At 47.8% G+C, this 13,456-nt stretch overlaps 1 protein-coding gene across 1 annotated transcript; it reads right to left on the minus strand.

Moving 5' to 3' along the window:
• Positions 1-6,643: 6,643 nt before the first annotated feature.
• Positions 6,644-12,611, minus strand: FOXG_19345 (uncharacterized protein; the record flags this gene model as incomplete). Its single annotated transcript, XM_018399558.1, has 10 exons — positions 6,644-6,884; positions 6,936-6,979; positions 7,047-7,764; positions 7,827-7,941; positions 8,024-8,494; positions 8,541-8,843; positions 8,897-9,154; positions 10,292-11,129; positions 11,187-12,365; positions 12,444-12,611. 10 exons carry the CDS (start codon positions 12,609-12,611, stop codon positions 6,644-6,646), a joined length of 4,335 nt encoding a protein of 1,444 aa, XP_018242667.1.
• Between the last annotated feature and the right edge of the window lie 845 nt (positions 12,612-13,456).

Below are 13,456 nucleotides of genomic sequence, written 5' to 3' on the forward strand. Positions count from 1 at the left end.
ATTAGCACTTTCATAGACTTAGCTCACTAGCTATCAATAAGACTTCTTTACATCAATAAGCCTAACACGCATTATTTGATCATTAAGAGACGTGACAACCAACTCGCTCAGTATTAACGCCCTACGCCATCTGCAAACATAAACCTAGTACGGACTAGTTTCCCTGTTTGAAACCACATTCGTCACAGATCGCTTATCAACTACGTTAAGTCTAAAATATTAATAAGAAGTAGTTTTCTATAAGTTATAACGTGGTTGATAAGCGAGTGTCCCAGACAAGTGAGTGTCCCAGTATACTGTGCACCTAGAAATAACCTACCCCATAGTACTTTTGAAGCTTAAATAAAATAGCTAAAAGTCTGTAAAAATATTTTTTATAATAGTATAGCTAATTGTATTAAATAATATTTTTTTAAAGATTTTTAGCTATTTTATTTTATATAGAAAACCTTAAAATACAGTGTATTTTACAGTGTAAATAAACTTTAAAATTTATAGCTATATAGGATATTTTCTTAATATATAAGAAACTTAATATAGCTTATTTTAAGACTTATATATAAGCTATTAAAATTATAGCTATTTTAGGCTTAGTTTGGATTTTTAAAGAGTTTTTTAAAATATGAATTTAAGGTAGAAATAAGACTGGGACACTCACTTGTCTGGGACACTCGCTTATCAACCACGTTATAACTTGAAATCGTCTATAATATTGTTTTTTTTTTAAAGATTTAAAGAAAAATCTAGATTATAATATTATAAAAACAAGAAAAAGAATAGTACGCAAAAGGAATTTGTTACAGTGGTAACTGGATTTTGAAAGCTAGGTAGGTTCATGTTGAACAGGTGCTGGGGCCTCACGTGCAAGCAGGGATACATTAAGATTACAGCCGAAATGGTAAAACCTCTAAGGGGTAGATTTCAACAGAACACAACATGAATACACACCAATTCACATCAATGAACCGAATACACGTAATGTCTAACAATTAAGAGTCTCAATTGCATCTCAGCGACCCGCGCACCCAAATGCATACGACTTTCGGTTCATTCTATCACCATGTCGGCCAAACACGCCGAGAGGACCATTAGCTACGCGTCTCCGGAGGATTGGGACTCCTGGTCCAACGAATTCAAGAAACTGGCGCACGCCTACGACCTGTGGCAGTATATTGATCCAACCGATCGTATCCGATGGCCTCAGCGACCAGAACTTCCAGAAATCCGAGACTACCCCAGACAAGCAGATCCGGACGATCCCGATAGTGGCACAATGACGCCCAGCTCAGATTACGTACCGCCCCGGCGAATCGGAGAGTTGACGTCTGAAGGAAGAGCGGAATACGAGCATGATATCAGGATCTACTCTCTGAAAGAAACGGCGTATAGAGAGACGAAGAAACAGGAGCAGAAGCTGGTCGAGTTTGTCCTCAAGACGGTCTCGGCCACGTATCAGAAAACATCCTGCGTCACGGGAGACCGATTAGACAAGTGGTATCAGGAGCTACGAAGATCTGGAGTGGTATACAACGAACGCCTTCGACCCGAAGCGCGCGACAAGTACCACAAAGCCGTACATACAGCCCCGAAGATCAACAAACTCAACGAGTGGGTCACGGAGTGGGAGACGACCATGGCCGAAGCGATCAGCAAGAAAGTCCCCGATGCCCTCGACGCGCAATGCTGGGCGGAAGACCTGAACCGAGCAATGTATCACGTCCTCCCCAGCTGGGCATCTACTTTCCGACAACACCGACGCCCTCAAATCCTCAACAATTCCCTCAACTATCGAGAGGTCGCTGCCGACATTCGATACGAAGCCAAAATGGCCAACGCTAGCGGAAGGCCGTCAGGAATCAAGAGAGGCGCATTCGCAGCCACATACGGCGCTGCATCCAGGAACGACAGACCTGAAATCACAGACCGCGATAATGACACTATTGAAGTCCAAGGAGACGCCTCAGATTGGGCGACGGACGAAACATCCTATGCACATCGAGATACGCGAGGCCAAGGCCGTGGGCGTAGAGCACGAGGCGGCGGAAGAGGAGTATCAACAAAACGAAAACGAGCAGAGACGACCGTCAATCCGAACCCGGACGGCCCTACTTGTCGAGGATGTTTGGGTTTCCATGACTGGAGAGGCTGCTGGTACTTATTCCCAGCCCAGAAAGCCGAAGGATGGGAGCCCAACCAAGCGATACAACGATTAATAAACGACCGTCTCAAGAACGATACTGGTTTGGTGGAGGAAGTCAAACGATTGTCCAAAAGTAGAGACAGAACCACTCAGGACGAGTGACTTGGGCGGGGTATGGCACACGTCAAGGCAAGCTACCTAGTGATGCACAACTTTATCGCAGCCTTCAACTGTGCCCCCTACCCTCTCAGACATTCTGCCATCCTTGACTCTGGATCGACAATCCATATCTTCAATGAAGTATGCAGGTTCCTCAACTACCGACCGGCGCCGTCTGGAGACTTCGTCTACGCAGGGGAGTCACCAGTGGCCATTCACGGGTACGGGAACGTGGATATTCGCGTTCGAGGACCTCAAGGACCCTCTCTTCTCAGATTGCAAGATGTAGCTCATTGCATAAACTTTGCGTGCAATATTGTGTCATACCGCCAGTTGCGGAAAAGGGGCTACTACTGGGATACCAAAGGGAACAGCAACCAAATCCGCAGGAAAGATGATTCAATCCTCTGCACATTGACGGATCATTTCGACCAGTACGTACTGGAGTATATCGACAAATCAACAACGGCAGCGGCATTCCTAGCCAAACGGAAACAGTATGATTCGTGGACTAAACGCCCTCCTCGCAGTGGAGACGAAACCTTTTGGCACCTTCGACTTGGACACCCAGGGCCTGAAGCACTCAAGCACCTCGTGGGCCAATCTCGGGGGGTGAAGATCAGAGGGATCTCCACGGTTGAGTGTGATGCTTGTGGAATGGCGAAGGTGAAGCGCCAAGTCCGTCGACAAAGACGAGTTCCACCCGAGAAGGCTGGAATCCGACTCACTATTGATTTCCACGACATGAGTGGGGATCCAGGCTACACTTCAGCTATGCTGGTTACCGACCGTTACTCTGGCTATATCTGGGACTATTATCTTCCCGATCGAACTGCACCAACGCTTATCGGTGCACTTGAGCATCTACTTAGAACACTAGAGCGACAACTCCAGTGTAGACCCGAAGTCATCGAGTGTGATAACGAGATCCCGGATAGTCACCAGGTAAGTGACTTCCTCAGTATCAAAAACGGGATGCGCCTAGAGCCCTCCGCGCCATATGCCCAAAGTCAAAATGGCGGCGCAGAGCGCTCGGGGGGTGTGATCAAGGAGAAAGCTCGCGCGATGAGAATCGGAGCAAAGCTGCCTTCGTTCCTTTGGGTTGAGATCTGGCGTGCTGCCGTATACCTATACAATAGGACACCCAAGTATATCTACAATTGGAAGACGCCATATGAGCGTTTCTACACTTACTTTGCCTTTAGGGACGGCGTGGTTGTCACGGAGCGTAAGCCCGATCAAACACACCTACGCGTGTATGGCTGTAAAGCCTTTGCGATGACGACCGATGCTTTGAAAAAGAAGAATCGGCGACAACGACTCAATCCCCGAGGGTGGATAGGATACCTGGTCGGGTATAACTCGACAAACATCTACAGGGTCTGGAATCCGTTGACCAACAAGGTCATCTCCACTAGAGACGTGATCTTCAACGAGAAGGAGACGTTCTCTGGGGATGTGCAACACCTCAAGGATGATTTAAAAGAACTAAACGAAGAAGAACTTATTCAGCATCTCACTGATGCTGAGGTCCCACAGGGATCTAGCATAAATCTGGATGCTTCTACCCAAGAAGAAGACGAGGAATTAAGCGCCTTGCCTGAAGGACTAGCGTTTGAGCGGGAGGCTGCAAGTTATCCACATAGAGGGTTTGAACGTGATCCCACGATTACGCAGGGTGAGACTGGCAGGACACTAGTCGTAGGAGATCGCAATCGAGAAGAGCCTGACGGGACTGATCACCCCTACACGACCGCTCGATTCACTCCCTACCTGACCCCGGAGACTTGCCCTCTACGGCCTGCTGCCCTTCTGGTCGCTACTATCAGAGAACCTCCCGTGAGGAAGGAGGGGGAAAACCCCCCTCAGTTACGAGCTGCGAAGATGGTGCATGTCCCACCTAGCGCTGGCACTTCCCCGGGACGAGACGGCGCAAATGGAGCCCCTCGTGTCATTTCAACTCCGAGCAGTTACTGGGAGGCCGCATTTAATGCCGGTCGACTCGCATCTGTGAAAGGGACCTGGAATGGCAAGGTGGTGAGTAAGCGGAAGCTCGAGAAGCAGGCGAGCTCGGCCAGCTGCCACCCTGATAGCGGAGAACCTCAGTTTACGGGAAGTCGAGGGGAATCTACTAAGCTGATGGATTCTCCCAATCGCAAAACACAATCTGCAAAGCTGACAGATTTAGGTGACGGCCAACGCCGAATACACCGACGAGACATGCCAATATTGCCAAAAAGGCATAAAGACCTCAAGAACCATCCACTAGGTGACCTATTCCGCGAGGCAGAAAAGACTCATCTTGAAAGCCATAAAGAAATGCGCTCCTGGCGTGAGGTTCAGAGAGAAGAAGCCGCAGGCAAGGAACTCCTGGACTGCATGTGGGTTTATGTGTACAAGTTCGACAAGCACGGATGGTTCACCAAGTGCAAGGCCCGGCTCGTTGTACGAGGCGATCAACAGGTCAAGTCGACACACGAGGATACCTATGCATCCACACTTGCCGGCAGATCTTTCCGAACACTCATGGCTATAGCTGCTCGCTTTGATTTAGAACTTCTCCAGTATGATGTCGTCAACGCCTTTGTCAATGCTGAACTGAAGCAGGACGTCTACATGCGGATGCCCGGAGGCTACCGAAAGCCTGGCCTGGTTCTCAAACTTCAGAAAGCACTATACGGCTTGCGCCAGTCACCACTACTTTGGCAAAAAGAACTAACCACCACCCTTACGAACATTGGGTTCAAGTCTGTACCTCATGAGCCATGCTGTCTCTCGAAAGGAGGAATATTGATATTCTTCTATGTGGACGACCTCATTGTTGCCTACGAGAAGACCAATCAAAAATCGGTCGAATGGACAATAGGCAAGCTTCGAGAAAAATACCAACTCTCTGGAGGAGATACGCTACAGTGGTTTCTTGGAATTGAGATTATTCGCGAACGAAACCAACGTCTGATTTGGCTGTCGCAATCGTCATTCGTGGATAAGATCACTAGTCATTTTAGGATTCAAGGGGGAAAGCCTTCCCTCACTCCAATGACCACGAAAGAACTTCTTCCGAACGAAGAGCGCGCATCAACAGCGTCAATACAGCAGTATCAACGCAAGACCGGATCAGTGCTCTACCTGGCAGTAATCACTCGACCCGATATTGCCTTTGCTGTTTCTCGACTTTGTCGATTCAACATGAACCCGAGCGACGATCACCATGAGGCCTTGGACCACCTATTCCGGTATCTGCAAAACACCAGGGCACTCGCGCTACAACTCGGCGGAACAGACACGTTTGATGTGTACAGTGACGCTTCCTTTGCCGACAACACAATCGATCGGAAGAGCTCGCAAGCCTACGTGATGAAGCTATTTGGAGGGATTATTGGATGGCGCGCCAACAAGCAGGACACCGTGACTACCTCTACAACAGAGGCGGAGTTGCTGGCACTTGCGCAGGCTGCGAAGGAGTCCATGTTCATCTCCAGATTAATCACCGAGCTCGGCGTAACTCTCGATAACTCAAGAATTACTATTCAGTGCGATAACGCGCAGACCATTCGGCTTATTAATGCCGACGTGGCGCTCCTGCAGACCAAACTTCGACACGTCGACATCCATAACCACTGGCTACGCCAGGAAGCACTCGCTAACCGGATCTCGGTCCGGCATACTCCCACCACCGAGATGATTGCGGACGGCCTCACGAAGGCATTACCCGCTCAGCAGTTCCAGAAGTTCGTCACACAGGTTGGCCTAGTGGATATCAAGGACAGGATTCAAGAGAGAAGGACCAAGGAACTCACTGCGGATGACTTTGTCAGAACAGAGGAACATCTCGATGGAGGAAAAGCCGAATAAGGGATCGGAAGGATGGCCAACCTGACAATAGGAATACGGACTGCACAGACTGAACCACGATGGCCAGTCTGGGGGGGTGTGTTGAACAGGTGCTGGGGCCTCACGTGCAAGCAGGGATACATTAAGATTACAGCCGAAATGGTAAAACCTCTAAGGGGTAGATTTCAACAGAACACAACATGAATACACACCAATTCACATCAATGAACCGAATACACGTAATGTCTAACAGTTCAATGGTTGTATTGTACTAAAGCTTGAAGAAGGGAAGCGTCAAATATTGGGATGAAAATATGTTGTCAATTCCCCCCCCCCCTTTTGTTATGGTTGGGTTAGAACCCCATTTCTATCTGTTTAGTAATGACCTATCTGAGGGGTTGTTACAGTGCTGAGACAGCTCTCCAACCGGTAGCTCGGTCTTCCGGTTAGCCGGTCTTATCTTCACCAGTATTCAACAGTTTCCATATATGATAGGAACAGAAATCTCCATTACCCTGCTTGACTGCCAGCGTCACTAAGCAGTAAGGGTCTGCGTGAGGGACCTCGTTCGTCTTCATCATCTACCAGACGTTCGCTTGGTAACTCAATGGCGCGGTCAATCTCATACGGCAAGCCGCGATGACGACCTCGAATCATCATAGCGCATATGACAAGCTTGCCGTAAACAGAGAATGTGCCAGAGAAAGATGTCTGAACAGCCGGGTGACCAAGACTTAAGCCGACGTTACAGCTGAGACATGAATTTAGACCTTGAAAAGATGAGCCAAGTCAAAGTACTTACTATGCAGAGGTAACTTCGAAAAATACAGGAAAAACAGAAAACTCCTATCGAACTGATCAGTTTGCAATTCTCAGACAGGATGTACAACAAACAAATAGGTTCGGTACTAACAGGCTGTGAGGTATCCATGATCTTTTCCGACTCAGCTATACATATAAGAAAGATCCCCAAAAAGATATACCACAGGTCGAAACTTAGCTGATTTCGCATGTGCGAAACAAGGTACTTTCGCCCTGTACTCTCGTCCGGATTCACTTGTTCAGGAGCATAGGTCCCTAGAGAGCGTTCTTCGTACGTATTGGAGGCACGAATGGTCAAAGCAATGGGGTAAACAGAGATGTACATCATCACCAACAAGCTGAATTGTGCTGCTGGGTTGAGTTTCGAAAGATCAAAAGTAGACGTTCCTGTATGGCGCGATGAAGCAGCTTGGAAAATAGCAGCTAAGATCCGCCGGGCGAGAGGTAGTTCCGTGACGGACGGGTTGTCAAGATCCAAGACGATGAGTAGCAGTACATCAAAGAAGTTGATGAATAGAAGTATGCCAAGCAGGATCCAGGTTGGGCGACTTGGGAACAGGAGCATACAGCATCTGCGTGGGTGTTCAAGAAGGAATGCTAGTGGTCCTCGTAGGGCCGAGTTCTTAGGCACAAGCTTGTAAAACGTCCAGATGATAAGTCGTAAAAAGATGGGATAGAAGTTATATCCGGCGTAAGCAAGGAAAGTCATGATTATCATAGGGAACGTAGCATCGCGGAAGTGGGCCATGGAATCCGGTGTTAAAGTGAAACCGAGATTGTTCGCCATGGTTTGTGCGGAATAGAAGGCCCTTATATCAGGAAGTCAGAAGGATAACATAGAATCAAGTACGGCCATAGGGTAGAAACTCACCACCATATCTTATTCTGACCGACCTCGTCGAGGTAGTCGGTATACTTGGCAGGGGCATGCTGAATCCATGGTATGAGACAGATAACTCCTAGGATATGCAGAGCCAAGAAGTATCCTTGCAACGAGTCAGGTTCGGTTCCTCACTGCGAAGGTCATGGGTCATGAGGAAGCATCGACTAGCGAGCTATACGACTTACCCATAGAAATCCAAAAGAGCAGCTTTAGGCTGCGGTACTCCATGCCTCCCAGGGTTTCTCGTTCTTCCACAGTCAGTCCATGAAATTGCGAGTTCCTCCCAATAGTGACTCGGGAAGACAGCTGAGGTAGATCTGATACATGAGTGTAGGGTGCTCGAGGTCGAGAGGCGTCACGGCGGCCTCTGTTCAAACCTCGACTACGGCTTCGTGTCTGGCCTAAAACAAAGACAGACGATGTGACACGCTCTATCGACGCGGTATGCTCTAGACCAAAGTGATCACGAACGCGCGGGCGAGAGTCTGGACTTGCTCTGGTAGTCATTCGTGCGGCAGACCTTGAGTTTGTTTCCTCTCTTGTACCAACTCGAGTGGCTGATAAGGTATCATGAGGTATTGACATGAGTGCCGTATCATTTTCCAGATGTCCGGTAGATTCAGGTCGGCTTTGTCGGGTTCTGGAAAACGAGCGCTCTAAACAATGTTACTTTGGGTTCGGTTGGGTGAGTAAGTGTCTTACTGCGATGACGGCCCCTGAGGGGCGGAGCGTATATGGTTGTGGCGTCCGTCCGATGGTCAGGAAGCGTGTGGCTAAAAGCGATACGACGACCCTGCTCTACATCTGCATGTTGTTCTGGCACAAGGTCATCGCATTGGTCATCTCTCAAGGATTCTCTTGGCTCCGTCGTGGAAGATCGGGAGGGCAGAGAAGGATCTGCGGTTGTGGAACCCAGTTGACCAATATGAAGACAGTCATGAGTGGCTGGTACACTGGGATTTTTTATTTGTGCGGAACGGGCTTTCGAGCGGATCAGGTGCGGTGCTATGCGTGCATCAGCATCGTCAACCATATGTCATGGGCGATGATAGCAGTACCAACTTGCTCGAGACGCCGTTCAAACCAGTGGAGACGGACGACGACAACCACAATGTTAATAACAGCCATATGGCTGATGGTGGGAATGATGTAGATGACAAGTTGTTGGTAAGTCTTCAAGTCTTTGACATCAACCGGATTCAGGCCTGACTCAGTACATGCACTGATGCCGAAGAACAAGGCATCTATAACATCGATGTTACCATAGGGCGCTATCACTGTGAAAGCGACTAGGCCGGCGGCAAGAATGTAAACATCTAAAAATCGTAATTAGCTCGCAGGAGCTTGCATGCAGCGCTTTACAGAGTTTGGTCAAAACCCACAATGCAGAGTAAAAAAATTTATGAAAGGTTTTCCCATTGTAAAAAACAAATTATGTAGCAGAACTAGTATTTTAAAGCGGGGGTGGGCTGCTGTTGACTGCAAATATCTGAGAGAGTAAATAGTACCAGGCAAAATTTGCGACGAAACACATTGGGAGTGCTGTGAGTGATATTTATAAGCGTTTTTCTCCTAATTTTGGCGCACGGCAGGGCTCATGAAAGTGGTTAGTGGGTATTGTTGACTAGTTTCTCGGCACGTGGCTTAGCATTTCTGCATAAACTGGGGGCTACCTACAAGCCAAGGCGAATAATCAAGGGAGTAACTTTACAAAGTGCTGTGCAATAAGACAGAACAATCTAGAAGAGTGATCCGCTCAGTTGAGCATAGATCATAGATTTGGTCCTCCGGAAAGTCGATTAATACTTGTGAAGTTTTTTTAAAGAGGAAAACTGTCTTAGCTCTTCAATAAAGAAACATGTGCACTGCACCAATTCATGGCGAAATACTGAGTTAGATATGGTATATCAGTTACATCTCCTACCCCCTTCGACAACAATCATGTAAAGTCGCAGTCGAACAGAGAGTCCAAGAGCTACAGGATTTGTGACCACAAACTACTCTTCGGGCCTGAATGAATCGGGTTGTTCAACATCTGAATCCACCCCAACGTTCGGGTCTTGCCAACGAAGGAATAGCTTCAAATCCAAGTTAGTGGGCTTTGAAACATGCTCTGGAAAACCTTCGGGCCTATTTGATCAGATTTGAGATAGGAGGACTGGATATGAAGTGTTAAAATGAGTCCGGCATCCGATCATCAGTTGTAGAGTGAAAGTACGCAGAGCATTTGACGGCTGATTTCCAATAGACAATGACGTAATCCTCACCCGGTCCCTCCTATCTAATGTTATTTGGGGAAGAAACGTTATGATTTCAGATCTCTTTTATGAATCCCACCTCGACGAGGCTCTCGGGATCGATATCCAGGTTAGCCAACCTTCCATTGAAATTTTCTCGAATCCATAAATAGACTCCCAAAGCCCCACGGCGCATAAGACATTTAATGCAATTACCATCCTTCTTTTGAACTCGCAGAATTTGTTTGCCGATTAGGTATACCGTCTGAGTATCTTCCGCAGCACGAAGTGATTCAAGCTCTTGTCGTATGTCTGAGGGTAACTCGTCTTCGCTAGGTTCAAAGGAATCTCTCATGATAAACACCATAAGCTCTCCAATAACTATACGGGTAAGGTTGGATGTAAGAACATCGTCCATATAACCATGCCGCAGAACAATATGGTAGCAGGACGGGATGTTAGAATTAACACGGGCGATGACGAATCGTTGGTCGGCCGGGATAGTAGGCTGCGAAAGTGATCGCATATGAAAGAAAATGACGACTTGAGGCCTAGTACGGAATTTGTGGACAAAGTGTGTAAAAACCTCCGGAATATGGTCACTGGGACCACCAACTTTGTCGAAGAAAATCCCTAGGCCTGGGGCGAAAAGGATGTTGTCGTAGGCAAGTTGGCATGCTGAGCTGTTGTCGCGGATATCTCTGGAACTAGCCCTTGAGGTATTATGGGACGAGTTCTGGGATATGGGGCGTTCGGGGGGGGTTATTCGATCCTGACATTCTGCCGCCCATTGTTGCTCTTTGCCCCATCTCCATAACGATAACAAAGCAGAGAGTAAGAAAGATAAAACTAGAGCCAACCAAGCTCCTTGTGGCACCTTACTTAACGCTGCACTTAGGTAAACACCATCAAGCAAGATGAAAACGAGGAAGATCAGCAATACAACCAGCAGATGAACACGCCATATGATAAGCGCAACAAGCGAAACCATGCATGTTGTGAGAAAACAAACGGTTATGGCGCAAGTGCCATATGCATAGCCAAGGCTAGTTGTCTTGCATTGCTGCATGTTAGAATTGCACTATTTGATAGAATGGTATGAGATACTTACATTGTTATAAATGGCTGTGACTACCACGGTACCAATCATTAACAACCAATTCGCAAAGGGCATATAAACATGACCACGAAAGCGGCGGCTCGTATATATAATCTTGATGTGCGGAAAATAACTTAGTCTTATCAGTTGCGAGATGAGCTGGAATGAACTCGTAATCATAGCCTGGCTGGCTACAATTGCAGCCAAAACAGCAATTACAACACTAAAATAAAGTGTTGGTCTTGGGACAGTATAGAAGAATGGATTCGTAAAGGCTATCCCAGTCTCGTCGAAAGAGATATAGGCTGCCTGGCCAGCATAGGCTAGAAGCAAGCTTGGATAGGCGATAAGCAACCAAGATAGTTGAATGGCACGCTTGCCGAAGGCTCCGAGAGCAGCAAAGAGTGACTCAACGCCGGTGATTGCGAGAAGGAGACCGCTAAGGGACTTCCAGCCACTTGAGCCATACAAGTAAGCAAAGGCAAAATATGGGCTAAATGCTTTGAGTACGGTGTGGTCGTATTCTATAAGGTTATAAATCCCGACACCAAGGTTAAAGAGGAGCCAGATCAGGACAATGGGCGCGAAGAAAGTGCCAATCTTGGATGTACCGAGAGGCTGCAGTAGGAAGAGTAGAATAAGTATACTGCAAGTGACGCCGACAATGGCAGGCCTGCCGAGCTCAGGACTCACCACCTGGATACCTTGTACTGCACCGAGGACGGACTGAGCTGGGGCCAGGACACTATCGGCCAAGGTCATCGACACCCCCATTATTCCAATGAGCTTCAAGCCTATCTTTGCACCTCTACTTGTTTCGATGAAGTTTCGCAAGCATCTCCCCGCACGAGACAACTCGGTATCTGTTCTGCGGTCAAGGCCGTCAATGAGGCTTCTAGGGCCATTAGGATCCGTCCGCACAATGCTAGCATGTCGAGCGAGTAGGGTATAGACAGCAAACGTGCCGCCTTGGCCGCCATCATTGGCCGAGAGCACGATGAAGCAGTACTTGATGGTAACGATAATTGTGAGTGACCAAATGATGATGGACAGGGCGCCAACTAGATCATGCCATGTTGGCTGCTGGGCAAACGTCGAGCTGAAGACGTAGAGGGGGCTCGTGCCGATGTAGCCATACACGACGCCAGTACTCTGCCAGGCGAGCCAGAGCAAAACAAGACTGCTGTAGGTCTTTTCCCCACGTGATTTACCAGTCAGAACGAGATTTATGGGACACGCCACCATGTACTCAGGACAAAGTGTACATACCTGCTTGCCCTCACAATGTAGATCTTGGAGTTCGATGCGCTGGGCATTTTCCTGATCATGCAGGTTGCGTGCTTCGGGGTTTGTGGGCGCAGGAGGATCACTTGCTACAGCAGCCGCGTGGGCCCAGGCTGCTATCCTTTGGTTGCGCTCAGGATATAGCGGCCCCATTTCGATGGGGAGCAAGACCAGCTGCTTGAAAACCTTTGAAGGAGTTAAGTCACGGGCCAGACCCAGGGTTGATGTTTGATAGTCTAGCCATCGCTGAACAACATATGGGATGGTGGATACTAGACAAGGTAAGGCAGTTCGCCTAGAGAAAAATAAGGGAAGGAAAATAATTCAACATACTTTTGTCTTTAACTTTGAACACTGTCATCTGTTAATAATTCTCCCGCTGCTACTGATTGGTTACTCTATCATTACTGTAATTCTCAACCACAAAAGGCTAGATTGTTCGGTTAGGTAAAGATTGAAAGGAGCCGACCTTGCAAGGGTTATGGGAGGGTCGAGTTAGGTCTTGCTACAAGAAAAAGATAAAAAGAAGATAAGAGTAAAAGGGCATCAAGCCAGGGACTCTCGCTTAGCATCCCCGCTGCGACTTTAAAAGCCCTTTCTCTTCTCTCTCGCACGCCAAGGTTGAGCTTGTATCTTCGTTCAGATTATATCGCCGTAATAATAACGTTACGTTGTAAAGAATTGAGTCTAACCAATACTATAGAATAAGCATAAGGAGGCCGCTACAGTCTGGCTGGCATGGCAAGGCATCTCTTGGCCATACGTAATCCAATCTAGACAAGGATCCTCGCTCTGCACCTGCAAAAAATTTGTTAAGCCACTTACCCACCAGAGCTCTTGGCGAAGCGTAGTGTATGCGCACGGAGCAAGGAAAACTCTGCGATGATACTCTATACTGTATTCCCCACTGCTTGGCGACAATATGGCGGCGGTGTACGTCTGGGCGGGCTTGGCATGGCCGCTGGTGGATGCTTTGGATAGACTGTGACCAATGACGA

The sequence above is a fragment of the Fusarium oxysporum genome, chromosome 3 (assembly GCF_000149955.1).
Source record: "Fusarium oxysporum f. sp. lycopersici 4287 chromosome 3, whole genome shotgun sequence".
Classification (NCBI taxonomy): Eukaryota; Fungi; Ascomycota; class Sordariomycetes; order Hypocreales; family Nectriaceae; genus Fusarium; species Fusarium oxysporum.